An 18,218-nucleotide genomic window follows, 5' to 3' on the forward strand; every position below is an offset into this window, starting at 1 on the left:
CGCTTGAACCCAGAAGGTGGAGGCTGCAGTGAGCCGAGATCGCGTCATTGCACTCCAGCCTGGGCAACAAAAGTGAAACTCCATTTCCAAAAAAAAAAAAAAAAAGAAATTAAATTAAATAATTACAGTCTTTTCTTAGTTCCCCTTTTGAAACCGTCTTTGGAAACCTTATTGTTGTCTCATTATTTAATCTGTAGAACTCAAATTTAGATATATTATTCTAGTAAAGATCTGTGCTCACGGTAACAGAATGATTGAACTGTGTATAAATTCACACGAATGTGTTTGTATTTGTTTATTTGTTTGAGTTGGAAAGTAGGTAGAGAATAACAACAGCATTCCAATATTGTGTTTAATCAGCCCCCATGCTATCTAGTTATGTTGGGCTTTTGGTCTGCTGTGACCTCAGCATAATTATCTGTCATTTTTTCTGTTTTTCTGTTCTGTTTTGTTTTGTTTTTGAGACAGAGTTTCGCTCTTGTTGCCCAGGCTGGAGTGCAATGGTGCGATCTCGGCTCACTGCAACCTCTGCCTCCTGGCTTCAAGTGATTCTCCTGCCTCAGCCTCCCAAGTAGCTGGGATTACAGGCATGCACCACCACGCCTGGCTAATTTTTAGTAGAGACAAGGTTTCTCCATGTTGATCAGGCTGGTCTGCCTGCCTCAGCCTCCCAAAGTGCTGGGATTACAGGCATGAGCCACTGCACCTGGCTGTATTTCTATTTTTTAAAACAGGGTTATTGAGGTATAATTCACATGCCATAAAATTCATCCATTTAAAATATACAATTCAGGCCAGGCGTGGTGGCTCACACCTCTAATCCCAGCACTTTGGGAGGCCAAGGCTGGTGGATCACCTAAGATCAGGAGTTTGATACCAGCCTGGCTAACATGATGAAACCCTGTCTCTACTACAAAAAATTATCTGGGCATGGTGGCGGGTGCCTGTAATCCCAGCTACTTGGGAGGCTGAGGCAGGAGAATCACCTGAACCTGGGAGGTGGAAGCTGCAGTGAGCCGAGATCACACCATTGCACTCCAGCCTGGGCAACGAGCGAAACTCTGTCTCAAAACCAAACAAAAAACAACAAATGAAATATACAATTCAAAGGTTTTAGTATAAAGACAGAGTTCTGGAGCCATCATCACAAGCAATTTTAGGATATTTTCATTATCCAAAAAAGAAATTCCATGCCTATTTGCAATTGCTCCCAATTTCACCTCTAGCTTTCCTGACCCCCACCTTTAGCCCTTAGCAACCATGAATCTACTTTCTGTCTCTACAGACTTGCCTATTCTGGATCATTCATATAATGGAATCATATAATATGTGGTCTTTTGTGACTGGCATCTTTTTTACTTAACATGTTTTCAGGGTTCATCCATGTAGCATGTATCAGTACTTCATTTTTTATTGCCAAATACTATTCCATTGTAAGGACAGACCACATTTTGTTTATCTGTTCATCAATTGATGGATATTTGGGTTGTTTCCACTTTTTGTCCATTATGAATAATACTACTGTGAACATTTGTGTACAAATTTTCTGTGGACACAAGTTTTCATTTTTCTTGGTTGTAAACTTAGGAGTGGAATTGCTGGGTGATTGAGTAACTCCATGTTAACATTTTGAGGAGGTGCTAAATTCTTTGAAAAGCAGCTGTACTGTTTTATGTTCTCTCCAGTAAGGTATGAGTTTCTGGTGTCTCTGCATCCTCCCCAGCAGCTGTCATTATCTGTTTTTTGATGGTGGTCATTGTAATGAGGATCATTCGTTTCTCCAGGTGATTTTGTTTTGCATTTCTCTAATGGCAAATTATGTTAAGCATCTGTCCTTATGATTATTGACTATTTGTGTGTGTATACATATATATTTTACTTTCTTTTCTTTCTTCCTTTTTTTTGGAAACAGAGTCTCACTCTGTTGCCCAGGCTAGAATACAGTGGCATGATCTTGACTCACTGCAACCTCTGCCGCCTGGGCTCTATCGATTCTCCCACCTCAGCCTCCTGAGTAGTTGGGACTACAGGTGCACGCCACCGTGCCTGGCTAATTTTTGTATTTCTTGTAGAAAAGGGGTTTCACCATGTTTTCCAGGCTGGTCTTGAACTCCTGAGCTTAAGTGATCCACCCACCTCAGTGTATATATGTTTTTAAAGGTATACCTGTTTAAATCCTTTACCCATCATTCATTTGGGTTGTCTTTTATTTTTGAGTTGTATTTATTGAAATATTTTGGATACAAGTCCTGTACTGCATAAATGTTTTGCAAATGTTTTCTTCCATTCTTTGGGTTGTACTTTCACTTTCCTGAGATTGTACTTCGAAGCACAAAAGTTTTAAATTTTGATGAACTTGTCATTCATTCTTTCTCATTCACTCCTTGAGCTCATGTTTGTTAAACACTGCCAAAGGCTAGGCATTGTGCGAGGAGCTAGGAATGGTGGTATGCTATCTTGTATGTTACCTCAGCTTTGGCTTAGTGAGTTTCTTTAATTTACTACTAGGGTGCTGGCTCATTGGGTAAGATACTACTCTTTGCTTTATGTGAAATGAGTGAAACCTGTGGATCTAAGATGAAAATATTTTTAGGCATAATAATTATAAGGCATTTAATTAATGAGTTAAGCAACAGTTAGCAGGTGTTTTTGGTTCTAAGAAGGTGTTCTAGGGCTTGCCTGGGTTATAATTTACTAGCAACAAGTGGCTCCTAGTCTTAAAGTTATAGGAACAAAATTATCAGCAGTTTTATCCATAAAATTATGAGCATAGCACAGTGGTGTGTGTCTGTAATCCTAACTACTTGGGAGGCTGAGGCAGGAAGATCACCCAGGAGTTCTGGGCTGTAGTGCACGATACCGATCAAGTGTCCACACTAAGTTTGGCATTGAAATGATGATTGACCCCTGGAGCAGGGGACTACCAGGTTGCTTCAGGAAGGGTGAACCAGGTTGGAATCTGAGCATATCAAAATTCCTGGGCTGATCAGTAGTGGGATTGTGCCTGTGAATAGCTACTGCATTTCAGCCTGGGCTATAGCAAGACCCTGTTTATTTAAAAAATTATTGTGAAAATTATCAGTTTTTCTGCATCTTCCACTTGGTAGGGATTGAATGTATTTTGTTCTTCACTGAATTGTCAACTATGCAATATTGGTTGCTGTACTGTATTCGATTTTTTAAAATACATAATCTAGTAGTTGAAAGGATAGCAAAGATATATTTAATAAAACATATAAAATGAACCTGTTGTAAAACCATGTGTGTCGAAATAATTGTCTATTTTCTCAGGTAAAAGATGCCTGCTTTCTGCAGCCTATGTAGACAGCCACAAATGGGAAGCAAGAGAAAAAGAACATTACTGTCTTGGTATGTACCTATTGGACTATTATATGTGTCATTTTCGGTCACTCCGTATGTCTTCCATCATTTATTCACATAATGTATATATGAAATTATGCTTTTATGATTATTCAATTCAGATAAGTATGTTTTAAGTCTTAAACAGTTAGACTTTTATACATGGCAAAATCATTTGTATCCTGTTCATTTCTAATATTTCATTTTCACCTCCATGAGGAGGAATTTGAGGAGCTGCCTCAAAGGAAATGTAAACAGTTCCTTTCTTTTGTTTTTTGTCAATTTTTACCATATGGTTTCCATGCAGCCTGTCTGTTTTACAGAATTTCGTATTTTATATTTCGTCCTGTCTTATTGTCAATCTCTTTATTTTCTTAACTCCTCTTGTGGTCTTCAGAGCCCTTTTCGACTCTATTTCATTACCAGGTGACAGGTTTGAAGGCAGTTACAATCTCATGTAAGCTGTTTAGGCAAATAGTTGGTTAACATCTTCCCAGGCTTTGGGCTTGTAATTATACTTTCTTTTCTCCTGTTCCCTATGTCATGTTACACAGACAACAGCCTGTCTTTTGTAAAGTACCAAGCCCGAAAAGAAATCACTGACTCAATGAGCAGTTTTTAAAAATGTACATACTTTAGACTTTTGGTACTGCCTGCCCTTTGGTATATATAACATCATCGGAACATTAATAAAGTAAATAGATTGGTGATAGTTTTATGAGACTGATGTAATTTTTGGATCAATTCCTATGCTGATCTAATATATTCCCCCAGATTTCTTTTGCTGTTTTTTGGGCTTATGTCAGTTAAGAATAAAGTCCCCTGTGTTTATGGATTTTTCACATAAGTGCAGGAGACATTGCTGTCTGTAATGGTACCTTATTGGGGTTTTCAAAGATCTCATCCTTTTCTTTACTGATGATGTGATTGCACAAGCAGAGTTGGTTGTGGCTCTGAAATGGGTGTATGTGCACAGGCCAGCGAAAGCAGAGCTGGGGAAGATCTGAAGATAAGTAATCGTAGCTTCTCCATAAGAAACTTACATTCTGATTCTCTCTGTAAGAGGCCTGGGGTAGCCTTCTTGTCTCTTCTTTTACCATCTTGAAACCGAATTCATAGTTAATATAATCTATCTATACTTACTGTTTTAAAAATCAGTATATGACCGGGTGTGGTGGCTCACACCTATAACCCCCGCACTTTGGGAGGCTGAGGCGGGTGGATCACAAGGTCAGGAGGTCAAGACCAACCTGGCCAAAATGGCGAAACCCTGTCTCTACTAAAAAACACAAAAATTAGCTGGGCACAGTGGCAGGCGCCTGTAATCCCAGCCACTCCGGAGGCTGAGGCAGGAGAATTGCTTGAACCCGGGAGGCAGAGGTTGCAGTGAGCCAGATCGTGCCACTACACTCTAGCCTGGGCGACAGAGCAAGACTTGGTCTCAAAAAAAAAAAAAAAAAAAAAAAAATCAATATGACTCCCTCGCCATGATACAGAGGAGAAACAAAAGGGGAGTAACTTAAACAATATGTATTTCAATTTGTAAACAAATGTCTAGGCAAAACTATACCAAGAAACAATGAAACAAGTAAATATTGCATATAAATGTGGAATAATTATAGACATGGAAAAAGAGTAGATGGGTACAGATGTGGTATACTGGTGAATTCAAATACCAGGAGTGGCAGTATCATAATGACATAATTTTATTTATAGAATGAACTCTTGGTAAAGTTCTGACTGATTCAAAGGTCTGTCTTCCTTCAATATAGAGTTGCATTTATGGAAAATTCACCTTATTTTCCTTAAAAAAATACTTTGCTTATATGAAAAATGGAGTTAGTTCCATTAATTATAAACGGGTTGTTTTTGGTGGTGTAATTGGTGTAATTGTTATGTCACAAATGGCATGGCAAATTTTTTTTATCTTTTAATTTGGAAATAATTTTGTTGTTATTGTCATTGTTGAGAGAGTCTGCACTGTTGCCCAGGCTGGAGTACAGTGACGTGATCTTGGCTCACTGCAACCTCCGCCTCCTGAGTTCAAGTGATTCTCCTGCCTCCACCTACTGAGTACCTTGGGTTACAGGTGCAAGCCACCATGCCCAGCTAATTTTTGCATTTTTAATAGAGACAGGGTTTTGCCTATTGGCCAGGCTGGTCTTGAACTCCTGGCATCAGGTGATCCGCCCGCCTCAGCCTCCCAAAGTGCTGGGATTACAGACTTGAGCCACCGCGCCCAGGGGGAAGTAATTTATAAAAATAATAACTTATAAAAACTGCAAAGAACTCCTCTATATCTGTCCTAGTTTGTTTTCTGTTGTTTATAACAGAATACCTGAAACTGGATCATTTATCAAGAAAAGGAATTTATTTCTTACATTTAGAGAGGCTGAGAAGGCCAGCGTTGAGGGGTGGCATCTGGTGAGAGCCTTCCTGCTGGTGAGGACTCTGTAGAGTCCTGAGGTAGCTCAGGGCATCACATGGAGAGGGGGCTGAGCATGGTAGCTCAGGTCTCTCTTCCTCTTACAAAGCCACCAGTCCACTTCCATGATAACCCATTAGTCCATGAATGGATTAATTCATTCATCAGGGGCGAGCCCTCATGATCCACTGGCCTCTCAATACTGTTACACTGGGGATTAAATTTCAACATGAGTTTCAGAGGAGACAAATATTTAAACCACAGCACTACTTTTACTCATGTTCACCTGTTGTTACCATTTTGATTCATTTGTTTTTGCTTTCTCTCTCCTCCTTCCCCGTGTATACACACTTTCTTTAATCATTTGGCAGTTTGTTTCATATATTATAGCTCTTTATCCTGAATACTTCAATGTACATTACCTGATACAAGGATATTCTATTGTATAATCATAGCACAGTTACCAACTTGAGAAATTTTGACATTAATATCATACTTTACTATTCATATCCCAATTTTGGAAATTGACCCAATAATGTCTCTCATAGCATTTTTCCTCATCCAGTACAGGATGCGGTCTAGAATCATAGTCCCTTATCCTTTGTTTCTTATGACATTGTCCTATATATTTTTAAAAAATTCAATCTCTTTGTAATAGAATATTCCTCTTTTTTGGATTTTTCTGTTATTTTCTCATTGTTATGCTTCCCCAGCCAGAATACTCTCAGTAATGTTGTGCTCCTGCCAGGGTATCACATGTGGACATACCTGATACCTTATGCCTTCACTGGTGATGTCAACTTTGATCACCTAGTCAACTGTGTCTGATTTCTTCACTGTAGAGTTACTGTTTTTCTCCCTTCTGATTAATGGGCTATTCTTGAAGAGACACTTTAATACAATGCAGATATCTGTTGCTTATCAAAAGTTTGCTCTTAGATTTAGCATCCATTCATGGCTTTAGCCTGAATCAATCTTTACTATAATGGTTGCAAAGTAATGGTTTTCCAACTCTGAAAATTTCTCCAGATTTACTAGCTAACACTCAGTATTCTACTATAAGGAAGAACTGCTCCTTTTCTCTCATTTCTTTCTCATTTATCTGTTTATTATCATGCATTATGTTTAAATCATCAATTTGTGAATTTTTTAAATGATTCATTACCCTCAATTATTTTGATGGTCTAATTATCGCAGACTTGGCTGATGGAAGCCCTTTCAAGCTGGCTTCCATTTTCCCCCAACCCCCTCTTTTTTGATAACTTACTTTCTCTCATATAACAAGGTGTTTCAGGCTCACTGTGCACCTTTCCTGTCCTACCCCTGGAATCAACCATTTCTCCAAGGAGCTCTGGTTACTTTTGGTGAGGAATAGCAGTAGAAACCAAGATCTAGGTGCTAGGTGTCCTTTTGCTACTGTGAAATTTTTGCTTCTTGGCCCATTCAGTGGACAGTTCTGGAAAAAAAAAAAAATGAATGCACATACACATAAACACATACATGTACACATATGCATGTACATATACCATATATATTTTGCAAATATTGAATTCACACCAATCCCAAGTTCATCCCCATGGGATTCTTCTTGCCTTGCTCCAGTCCATATTTGTATCTCCTGTCTTCCATACTGAGAGCTCTGACTCCCACTAGAGACAGTGTTTTGATGTACGGGACAGTCTCAGCATTGCAGGTCATCTGAATTCCCTGTTTTCTGTTCATTAAGTGCCAGTAATGCCTTCCAGTCATTGTGACAATCAAGAACAACCTCCACATATCCTAAAATGCTCTATAAGGCCAATACTATACCTTTAGGGAACCACTGTTCTAGTGATCAGATCAGTATGGACTCATAGTTCTACAGCAAGGCGTGTTCTGATGTGCCATATATGAATTATAAGCAAAGTACAGTGAAGCACAGATGAGGGAATGACGAATTTCAGGAAAGCTTATTAACACTTTCCTAGGTATGTAGGGATGATTAGGAAATGAGGCCACTAGGTTTGGTGTCTTAGTGTTGGGTATAGTCAGTCACACAAATCCAGGGAACATTGTCACGGATATCTGAGTAAGCAGTAACTGTTTGCCAAAGAATGAGTATAATAATCTGCAACAGGGCTGCACGCAGTGGCGCACGCCTGTAATCCCAGCACTTTGGGAGGCTGAGGCAGGCCAGCCTGGCCAACATGGTGAAATACTGTCTCTACTAAATTACAAAAATTTGTCGGGCGTGGTGACGCACACCTGTAATCCCAGCTGCTACGGAGGCTGAAGCAGGAGAATCGTTTGAACCCGGGAGGCAGAGGTTGCAGTGAGCCAGAGATCACGCCGCTGCACTCCAGCCTGGGCAACAGAGCCGACCCTGTCTCAAAAAAAAAAAAAAAAAAAAAAAAGTCTGCAATGAGTAAATATAACATGGAGACATTTGTCCCCTTTTCTCAGTTAAGACTAGTTTTCTTGGAAAAGCAGTACTAGCCACCATTTACTGAATTCTTTCCTGCCACCGTGACAGCTGTCCCCTCTGCCTAGAATATCTTTCTACATCCTGAATCTCTTCAGTCAGAATCGATATTTCCTGCCCTATATTTCAGCACTGTGTGCCTTCCTTGTGTGTGATGTGCTGAAGTCTGCACTTGGGAGGCCGACTTCTGGGTGTCAGTCCCAGTTCTGCGGCTTTCAGCTGTCACACTTGGTTTCTGTGCCTATAAATTAGAGATGATGGTAATGCCTGCCTCGCCGTCTGACATGCAGGTGCTTCAGAAATATGTGGACCGAGGAGTCTCTAGGCCCCTTGTTTTTAGCCCTATATAAAACGCGTGAGGTGAAATAAGGTTTTTGAACTCACACTGCTTGGAAGAAAGAGAGCTTTTGAGACTTTTTCCTACTGTGTACTGGAATGTAATTGTTGCCGCTTTTTTCCAAATGGACATTGTTTTCGGTTTTACTCGACATCACTACTTGCTTTCCCTCATTTTTATTTGAGCGTTTGGGTTGAGCTATTGGCACTGAGCAGGTAGGCCACAAGGTAGGGAGAGCGCCCGTGGCTCCAGCTCTGGAGATGGGACAGTAGGTGGCAGTGTGGCCCCTGCGGGAATCCGCCGCCCCTCGGGTGGAACGTGGCGAGTGGGCGCGGGGCTGTCGGGTAATGTGCGCACGCAAGGCCGCGCCCAGCATGTGGAGCGCTGTGATTGGGCGCCGCCATCCAGAGGGCCGTGAGGTGCTCGGAGCGGGCTCGCTGATTGGGGGAGGGAGGAGGGCCGATATGAGGCTTTCACCGCTCCCATCCCCATTGGAGAGCGAGGCAGCAAGGGACACTGCGGCGTGTGGGTGTGGGCTTCATCCGCCCGAGCGCAGTCTCCCCTGAGCCCTGCCCCGCCTGGGAGGACGGCGACAGAGACGTTCTGGCCTCTGAGTCTGCGTGCGGTTCCGGTGCCCCCCTCTTCGTCCTCGTGGCTGATTGTGCCAGAGAGCTCCTCGGGGAGGGCCCTAGCGTAAGGGCAGTTTCCCAGCGCCAGGGACAATGCCGCGTCTAGGACCTGCGCCCGCGCTGCGTCCCGAGGGCCCCGGTGCGAACGTCAGAACGCTGCCCCGTTCCGCGCTCTCAGCAGCCAGCCAGGGCCGCTACCCGTTTCACTGTAGAGAGGAGGAAACGGGGCAAGAGCCTGACTTTCCTTTCCGCCCAAAAAGGTTTCTCAGTGATTGCTGTAGTACCTGAGACTCTACCATAGGGTCTTCCATCTACATTAAAGTAGTCGATTTCTTCTTTAAAATACTTCTATTAGAGTGTAATATACATACTAAAAAGTGTGCAAGTCATAATATAGACATAGATGAATTATCACAAAGCAAGTAAACCTGTGTAGGAAGCAGAGCATTCCTACTACCCCAGAAGCCCTTATTGTGGGCCCCACTTAGTCTCTCCGAAGGTAACCGGTATCCTGACTTCTAACGCCACAGATTTTTTTTTTTAATGTTTTAACATTTGACACCTTGGTATAAGGAGCCACCTTTACCCATCAACTGGCTTCAACAATTATCAGCTCTTAGTCTTTGTTTTATCTTATTACTGTTTCCCCATCCCGATGCTTTGGTTAATTTTGAAGGAGATCCCAGGCAGTAAATCATTTCATCCGTAAATATTTTGATATAGATCTCCAAAAGATAAGGATACTTTTCAATACCATTATCACACCTAAAATATTAATAGAGTTGTAAATATCACGAAATATCCAGTTAGTGTTCAGATATCCCTGATAATCTTTTTTTTTTTTTTTTGAGACGGAGTCTCCCTCTGTGGCCTAGGCTGGAGTGCAGTGGCGCGATCGCGGCTCACTGCAAGCTCCGCCTCCCGGGTTCAGGCCATTCTCCTGCCTCAGCCTCCGGAGTAGCTAGCTGGGACTGCAGGTGCCCGGCTAATTTTTTTTTGTATTTTTAGTAGAGACGGAGTTTCACCATGTTGGGCAGGATGGTCTCGATCTTCTGACCTTGTAATCTACCCGTCTCAGCCTCCCAAAGTGCTGGGATTACAGGCGTAAGCCACCAGGCCCTGCCTTTTTTTTTTTTTTTGACACGGAGTATTGCTCTTGTCACCCAGGTTGGAGTGCAATGGCACGATCTCAGCTCACTGCAACCTCCACCTCTCGGGTTCAAGCGATTCTCCTGCCTCAGCCTCCCGAGTAACTGGGATTACAGGCGCCCGCCACCACGCCCGGCTTTTTGTATTTTTAGTGGAGATGGGGTTTCACCTTTTGGTCGTGCTGGTCTGAAACTCCTGACCTCGTGATCCGCCCACCTCGGCCTCCCCAAGTGCTGGGATTACAGGCGTGAGCCACCGTGCCTGGCTCAGATATCCCTGATACTCTCATATTTTTTTTTTTTTTATGATTTCGTTGAATCAGGATCCAAATAAAGGCTCGTGTATAATACAGTTGTTTGCTATGTGCCCCCCTTAACTCTTTCTGAATCTTTTTAATAGAAACATACAGAAGTAGAGAGAGTAGAATAAACCCCTGTGTACTGTCACCCAGCTCCAGCAGTTATCAATTCCCTACCAATGTTGTTTCATCCCTCCCCACCTGTTCACCAGATTACTTTTTAACAAACTTAATTATCGGGTTATTTTGTATGTATTTTGATATGTACCTCTAAAAGATAAGGATTTTTTAAAACGTAGCTAATCATACTATTCTAAAAAACCAGTACTTCTGTAATATTAAATATTCCATTAATGTTCACATTATTGGGAAGCTCCCTGAGTTCCATGAGAGGAAGTTTTCTTGAGTCTCTCTGCCAAGGAGCGAGCACCCAGGTGACTGGAGCTGAATTGGATTCATGAGCTCTACTGGATTAAATATCTTATTTCTGATTTTTCAGATCACAAATCTTGGGACACGTTTTGGTTTGGGTTACTGTTTTGCTTGTTTGTGTTGGTTTCTGTTGGTTTGTTGGTTTGTTTTCTGTTGATTTGTTTTTGGAGAACCTCCTTTTTTAATCCAAAGAGTATTTGATTGACACATTTGCATTCAGGTCTGTCTCTTACAGACACTTCTTCCATTTTAGCTGAGATTTCGTTTTGCTGTGTCATTTTGGCTCTAGGCGCCTTTGGCTTTTTGCATGAATATTTCAGATCCTGCTCTTGAGGCCTGATGGAGATTTTCTGAAGTCTGCTTTCTTAACTTTTGTCAGTTCCATATTTGCATCTCTGTGGCATCTATTCATTTTCCAGTTTTCATATTTGCCAAGTTCTAGAGATGGGTCTGACTTGTGCATATCACCCTTCTTTAATCTCAATAGTATATATGTACACAAAGCTTGCTTTCATGTTTTTCCTTTATTGGATTTATTTATGTTAAAGCTTCTGATGACAGACAAATAGAAGGAAGTCTAAAACTCTATGTCCAGATTGGTTGCTAGGCTAGTTTTCCCTACTTCCTTCTGTATATTCAGTGCATGATATATGTCATGTGTCCTCGTTTTTCTTTTAAAATGTGGGAAACAAAAACAGTTTCAGCCTGTATTTTTCAAGATCAGTTCTTCTAGGACGGACAATAATAATCTGTATCTGTTTCTTTATTACATAAATTAGATAAGGTATGCAGATGACCATAAGCCCAGAAAGAGTTTAGTGTTGCCTGAAAGGGTAACAGTAACGTGCAGTTATGTGGAAAAGAAAAACTGAAACCGTTTTTCACCCAAAGCTACCAGGATTCAATAAAGGATTCATCTTTTTCTTCAGTGACCTTCATTATCACAGCTTTGCCTCAGAGACCACACTCTTTTTTAAGGCTTGTTTTTCAACACATCTCTACTACAGATTTTGTGACAGAATTTTATGTACTGTGAAGCTGTGTTACTTTGGTGTGCACCAGGTTAAAATTATCTTGGCAAAATGAATTTTTGGTCATTATGCAGTGACCCACATAATCTATAAAACTGCTTTTTGCCTGTAATCTGTTGTGTCTGATATTAATGCAACTGTACCAGCTTTATTTTGGCTTCCTAGTGTGTTTTTAATATATTTTTAACTCTTCTGTGTTTATAGGATTTATATAGCTAGCTTTTATATTTTTAACCAACCTGCCAATCATTATCTTTTAACTAGAAAGTTTCATCTATTTACAATGTCATTTCATGATTACCACTATAATTGGATTTATTTCTGTCACATTTTGTGATTGGTTTCATCTTTCTTTTTTTTCCTTTTTTATTTTTGGATTGATTTTTACTTTTAGATTATTTTTGTTTTGTACATTTTTTTCCCCTCCACTGGTCTGGAGATTATATCCTCTACTTTTTTCGAGATCATTGCCCTTTAACTTCTAAAATGCATATTTAGCTTAAATTGTAATGCTCATCACACTTTACTATCCTTTAGAACACCTTAGGTCCACACACATGTCTAACCATATGCTCTTGTCTAATAATAAAGTCTTATCCTTTAAAACACACATAACATTCTTTTAAACAGTCAGTTTCTGCCCCCCCACCCCGCCCAATTTAACCAATTTAATTTACTTACTGTTCTTTCTAGCATCCAAGTTTTCCTTAAAGGATGTTTTTCCTTCTTCCTAAAAGAAGTTTCTAAGTAACTTCTAAAAAGTTCCTTTAGTGAGTTCTAAAACGTACCTTTAGTGAGTATTAGTTGCTAATACGTTATCTGTTTTTGTTTGTCCAAAAATGTCTTCATTTTGCCCTTATCCTTTATTTATTTATTTATTTATTTATTTATTTATTTTTTATTTGAGACGAGGTCTTGCTGTGTTGCCCAGACTGGCCTCCAGTTCCTGGGCTTCAGTGATCCTCCCACCTCAGCCTCCTGAGTAGCTGGGACTACAAGCACATGCCAGCATACCTGTATTTTGCCCTTATTTTTTAAAGATAGTTTTGCTACATATGCAATTTTAGGTTGATAGTTTATACTTGCAACATTTTGAACATTTTTTTCTATTTTCTGGATTTTATCATTCCTATTTAGAAAACACCTGTTAGTATAGGTGTTTCTTTCTTTGTAATTTCTCTTTTCTTTCTGGCCACTTTTGAGATCCTCTCATTCATCATTTTCAAAATAATAATTTTACTTTTTTGACTTGAGACTGTATACATATCCTGAATCTAGAAACCTATATTTTTTATCAGTTCTAAAAAATTCTCATCATTGTCTCGTCATACATTCTTACTCATTTTTCTATATTTTTGCTTTTTTACAGTTCTCATTTTTATCTTTGTAGCATTCTGTGTAATTTTTTTTATCTGCCTTTCAGTTCACTCTCACTTCACCTGTGTCTAACCTGCTTTTTAACTTATTCATTGTTTACTTTTTACGGCTTTGATGAGGTATTCTTCACATAAAATAAACTATGCGTATTTAAATGTACAATTTGATCAGTTTTGACCAATGTACAGGTGTATATGTCCGTAAAGTCATCACCACGATCAAGATATTGAGCATATCTGTCACCTGCTGAAGTTTTCTCCTATTCTTTAATCCTTTTCTCCTTCCGCTTCCAGCCCTACACCCCAAATTCCCAGGCGACCGTGGATATGCTTTTTTGTCACTGTAGAATAGTTTACATTTTTTAGAATTTTATATAGTAAAGTCAACTCTTTAAACAAAATTCCCAGCTTGAGAATTTTGAGAAGAGTGGGTTAAATCCCCCAAAGAGGCATGAGGGCTGACTTTGTAATTTATAATCCTCAGGGGACAAGAATCCTGGTTGTTTACTTTTTAGGGTACGTTATTGTAGTGATAAGTTTTACCTTTTCACTTCAGGTGTAGTTCCCCTAGGTGGTGGCTTTACCTGAGGATCTCTGAACGAGTTTCTCATCTTACAAGTATTGGTTTTATCCTCCCTTCCCCATAAGTCATTGAAACTAAAGCTCTCCATCACTGTAGATCATCATGTGCTCTCAAAAGGACTGCTCCCGTCAAAAGGACTGCTCCCTTGAATACTCCAAGTTTATGTTCTCATCTTGCCTTTGGCCTCTGACAGTTACATCTACCTTCTTGAAAGCTCAATCATATGTTTGGGGGGAAAATGGATATTTTGTTTTATTTTTATAGTAGGAAGAATTTTTTTAAAGATATTTAATTCATCTTATTCCAGCAATGGAATTCCTATTCAGTATCTTCTTTGAGCATAGGAGCAACATCTAGGACTTCTTCTGTGTTCCCTCCCCTGGTTGTTTCCAAACATAACTGATGATGTTTCATTAACTACAATCTTCTGGGGCTATTGTTTAAGTCTCTGGCGCTACCTCAAACCCAGAGAATTAAAGTCTCCCTCTGGGTGAAAAAAAATCCTAGGAATCTGAAGTTTTAAAGCCCCTCAGGCAATCTGAATCCTCACCCAGGCTTCTGGGCCATTGCACTCTTACTGGGAATAGTGCAGGGTTCTCAATAAAATCTTATATATTCTGAGATCGTTAATAGTATTGGTTTCTTCAAAGGGGAAGGGCATTTTTAGTATACATTTTATTTTCAGGACATGCTTCCACATTGTCTGTCTAGCTCTAAATTTTGTTAAATGAAGAATTCAAATTTCAGATCCATTTTCCCATATAGTCTGTTGTCCACAGCCATCAGCCACCATTTGTATTCCTGAGGAGCTGAGTAGCAAGCAAAAAAGTATCTTCTTTGGCACCTCTCTTTGAACAAAACCTGGGCATCTGCTGGCCCCTCACTGAAACGTGAGGTGGGATATTGACTGTGGAAGCCCACAGTCCAGAAGCCTGTGGCGCTGGCCCTCTGCACACCGCAGCTGCCCCAGCTTTCCTGGCCGTCCCTGCTCTGTGCAGTTTTCTGCCTCATTCATCATGGCAGCGCTATACTGTGAGGTGATTGGCCACATAATATATTTAGCAGCAAACCTTTCTCTGACTTGGAATATGCAAATGTTATTCATTAGATGCTGGCTCTGCAGCTGTTACCTTTTCTGAGGCTCCAGCCAATTTCACTTGACTAAAGATTCCTTGGTGGGAAGGATTCACATGCAATCTTGAGTTACCACACTACAGAGGTGATCAGTGAAGCCACCTCATTCCAGAGTTTGGTTATACATTGTGCACAATGTGAAACCCACAAAGAAATGATGGGTTTTTCATTTTAATTAGGCCATAGATCCTGCTCTTGCTATTTTAAGTTAAATTGTAAATTTTGGGTAGAGGGAGGTAATTTCTCATATTGCCTATCATCTAAACACAAGAGCTTTCATTATGAAATGATCATAAAGATTTGCTATTATGAGAGAGACGTTTAACATAAACGTCTACTGTAAACAAGTAGATTTAGTGCTATTAAGTTGCCTTAGTGTGAAGGGGGTTTAAGGACTTTTTTGTTTTTATTTTGTTTTAATCACTTGGCTTCAATCCCTTTAAGACAGTCATAAGAAAAGCTAATTGCTTTTATATCATATCAAGTTCTAAAGTTGTTTTCCCCCAGTAGGTACTGAGTCATTGAGATCAATCCCTCAGGGAAAAAAGAGGAAAAAATGGTTAAATGCAGAATAGGTTTTCAACAAATACTTATTACTTGATCATTTCTGCTTGTGTCCTTATTACCTGATAAACCAATTTCTTCCACCAGGGAGTAAACAAACCTTGGAAACCCAATTGCTTTTTTGTTTCTTCCTTTTCTTCCTTTGATTCATTTCTTTAGGTATTTACTAGGTGCCTTTTATGGAACTGTTCTAGGGACTGAGAATGTGTATCTTAGTAATTACATGGATTTTATTTTTAGTGTGAGAGACAGAAAAAACAACACAAATTAGCATTTGTTGGTTTTTATCCTGATTGGCTGATTTATCTTTTAAAAGGCTCACTCAGACTGCTGGGTGGAGATTAGATAATAAGGGTGGGGACAAGAGTTAAAACAAGGTCGAGAGATGAGAGATATTGGCGGCTTAGCAGTGGTGGTGATGAGAAATATATACTTATATTTCAAATCTAGAGCCTATAGGATTTACTGACAAATTGGTTATAGAGTGTGAAAAGAATGGGGTCAAGGATGATGCCTCCATTTTTAGACTGAGTAAACCAGCCAATATAGTGGTCATTTACTGAGATGGGAAAAGCAGATGGAGAGTGGAAGTTTGAGGAAATAAGAGAACATGTGATGTTTATATACCTATTAGACACCCAAATGGAAATATCACCTATGCAATTGGAAATGCAAGTCTGAAGTTAAAGGGAGAAGTGTGGGTAGGTATGTCCACGTGGAGCCAACCATCTATAGGTGATGGTTAAAGCTGTGGCAGAGAATGAGATCACCTAGGGACCGAGCATAGATGGTGAAGGGAAGTCTGCAGTCTACTGCTGAGTCCTAGAGGCACTCCAACATTTAGAAGTCAAGAAGAAGAGGAGATCTTGCAAAGGAAGGAGAGAAAAAAGAGAATATTTTGTGAAGGATAGAATGGTCAGCTGTATCAAATGATAGTGAGAAGTAAGATGAGGACTGAAAATTAACCACTGGATTTTAACAATGTGGTAGTGGTTATTGGTGTCAGTGGAATGTGTTGAAGACTGGGAGCTCAGGAAGTAGTAACAGCTGTATCTGAGATGACTCTTTTGAGCAGTCTTGCTGTTAAGAGGAGCAGAGAAAAGGAGACATAACTGTAGGAAATATGAGGGCAAGGGAGGGCTTTTTTGTTTAATACTCTTCAACCTTTGTAACAGAATAGAGGACAGAGAATATGGGCACAGATGCTAGTAACCTGGTAGACATGATGCTCGAAGGATAAAGTTCTCTTTGGATTGCTTCTGTTTTCTCAGTTAAATGAGACACAAAATCATAGGCTGAGAGTGAGGAGAAGGGGAAAGAGGAATTGTAAATTTGAAAAGCAGTGACAAGATGTGAACTAAACATTTTGGAGAGTATGCTGCCTAGGATTTCAGACATTTTCAGACTCTGAGATAAAAGTGTGATCTCAGAAATACCAAGTATTCCTATGGATGTTCTGCTGAAAGGAACCAAAATAGGAATCATTCAGGCCAAAAATCATTAAGGATAACCAGAGTGCTGCTGTCATTTGTTCAGGGTAGGTATAAAAGTCACTAGATACATTTCAATTTTTTTAATGTTTTGAATAGCTGATATACATCTATAACCTGATATATAGCTAATATATTTCAAAATACAAAAGGAATAAATGTGTTAGCAATGAAGAGCCTTCTTCCCTGGATCTCGTCTCATTTCTTTCTTTTTTTTTTTTTTTGGAACCTATCAGGAAATACACTTGCTTGTGTGTCCTTCCAGAAATATTTTATTGATCCTCTCCCCGCCTCTCCCCGTCCCAGGTCTTTTATTTTTCTTTTATTTTTTTTCTTTCATGAGCTAATTATATTGAACTTCTTTATTTCCACTTTTATTTTAGATTCAGGGAGTACATGTACAGGTTTATTGCATGGGTATATTGCATGGCACTGAGGTTTGGGGTATAAGTGATCCCATCATCCAGGTACTAAGCATAGGTAGTTTGTCAGCCCTTGCCCCCTTCCCTCTCTCCTGCCTCTAGGAGTCCCCAGTGTCTACTGTTCCCTTTATGTCCTGTATACCTAGTGCTTACCACCCACTTGTAAGTGAGAACATGTGGTATTTGGTTTTCTGTTCCTGTGTTAATTTACTTAGGATAATGGCCTCCAGCTGCATCCACATTGCTGCATAGGACATGGTTTCATTTTTTTTTTATGGCTGTGTAGTATTTCATGGTGTATATGTACCATATTTTCTATATCCAATTCACCATCGTTAGGTTGATTCCATGTCTTTGCTATGGTGAGTAGTGCTGCAGTGAACATTGAGTGCATATGTCTTTTTGGTAGAATATTTTATTTTCTTTTTGGTATATATCCAGCAATGGGATTGCTGGATCAAATGGTGGTTCTGCTTTAAGTTCTTTGAGAGATCTCCAAACTGCTTTCCACAGTGGCTGAATTAATT

General features: G+C 39.9%; 2 protein-coding genes across 3 annotated transcripts in view; one reads left to right on the forward strand and one right to left on the reverse strand.

Moving 5' to 3' along the window:
- The window catches only part of MRPS27 (mitochondrial ribosomal protein S27), a 1,100,726-nt gene that overhangs the window by 1,004,277 nt on the left and 78,231 nt on the right, over nucleotides 1–18,218 (forward strand). The window contains exon 3 of one of the 2 annotated variants that reach the window (XM_050793573.1): nucleotides 3,292–3,369. In XM_050793573.1, coding sequence (XP_050649530.1) covers nucleotides 3,292–3,369 — 78 coding nt within the window. Of the gene's footprint in view, nucleotides 1–3,291; nucleotides 3,370–9,178; nucleotides 9,204–18,218 lie in introns of those variants that run through there. The other variant, XM_050793574.1, reaches the window with a different exon arrangement.
- Nucleotides 1–18,218, reverse strand: part of PTCD2 (pentatricopeptide repeat domain 2) — a 475,022-nt gene that overhangs the window by 42,991 nt on the left and 413,813 nt on the right. The gene's annotated exons all lie outside the window — the stretch shown is intronic.

The sequence above is a fragment of the Macaca thibetana genome, chromosome 6 (assembly GCF_024542745.1).
Source record: "Macaca thibetana thibetana isolate TM-01 chromosome 6, ASM2454274v1, whole genome shotgun sequence".
Taxonomy (NCBI): domain Eukaryota; kingdom Metazoa; phylum Chordata; class Mammalia; order Primates; family Cercopithecidae; genus Macaca; species Macaca thibetana.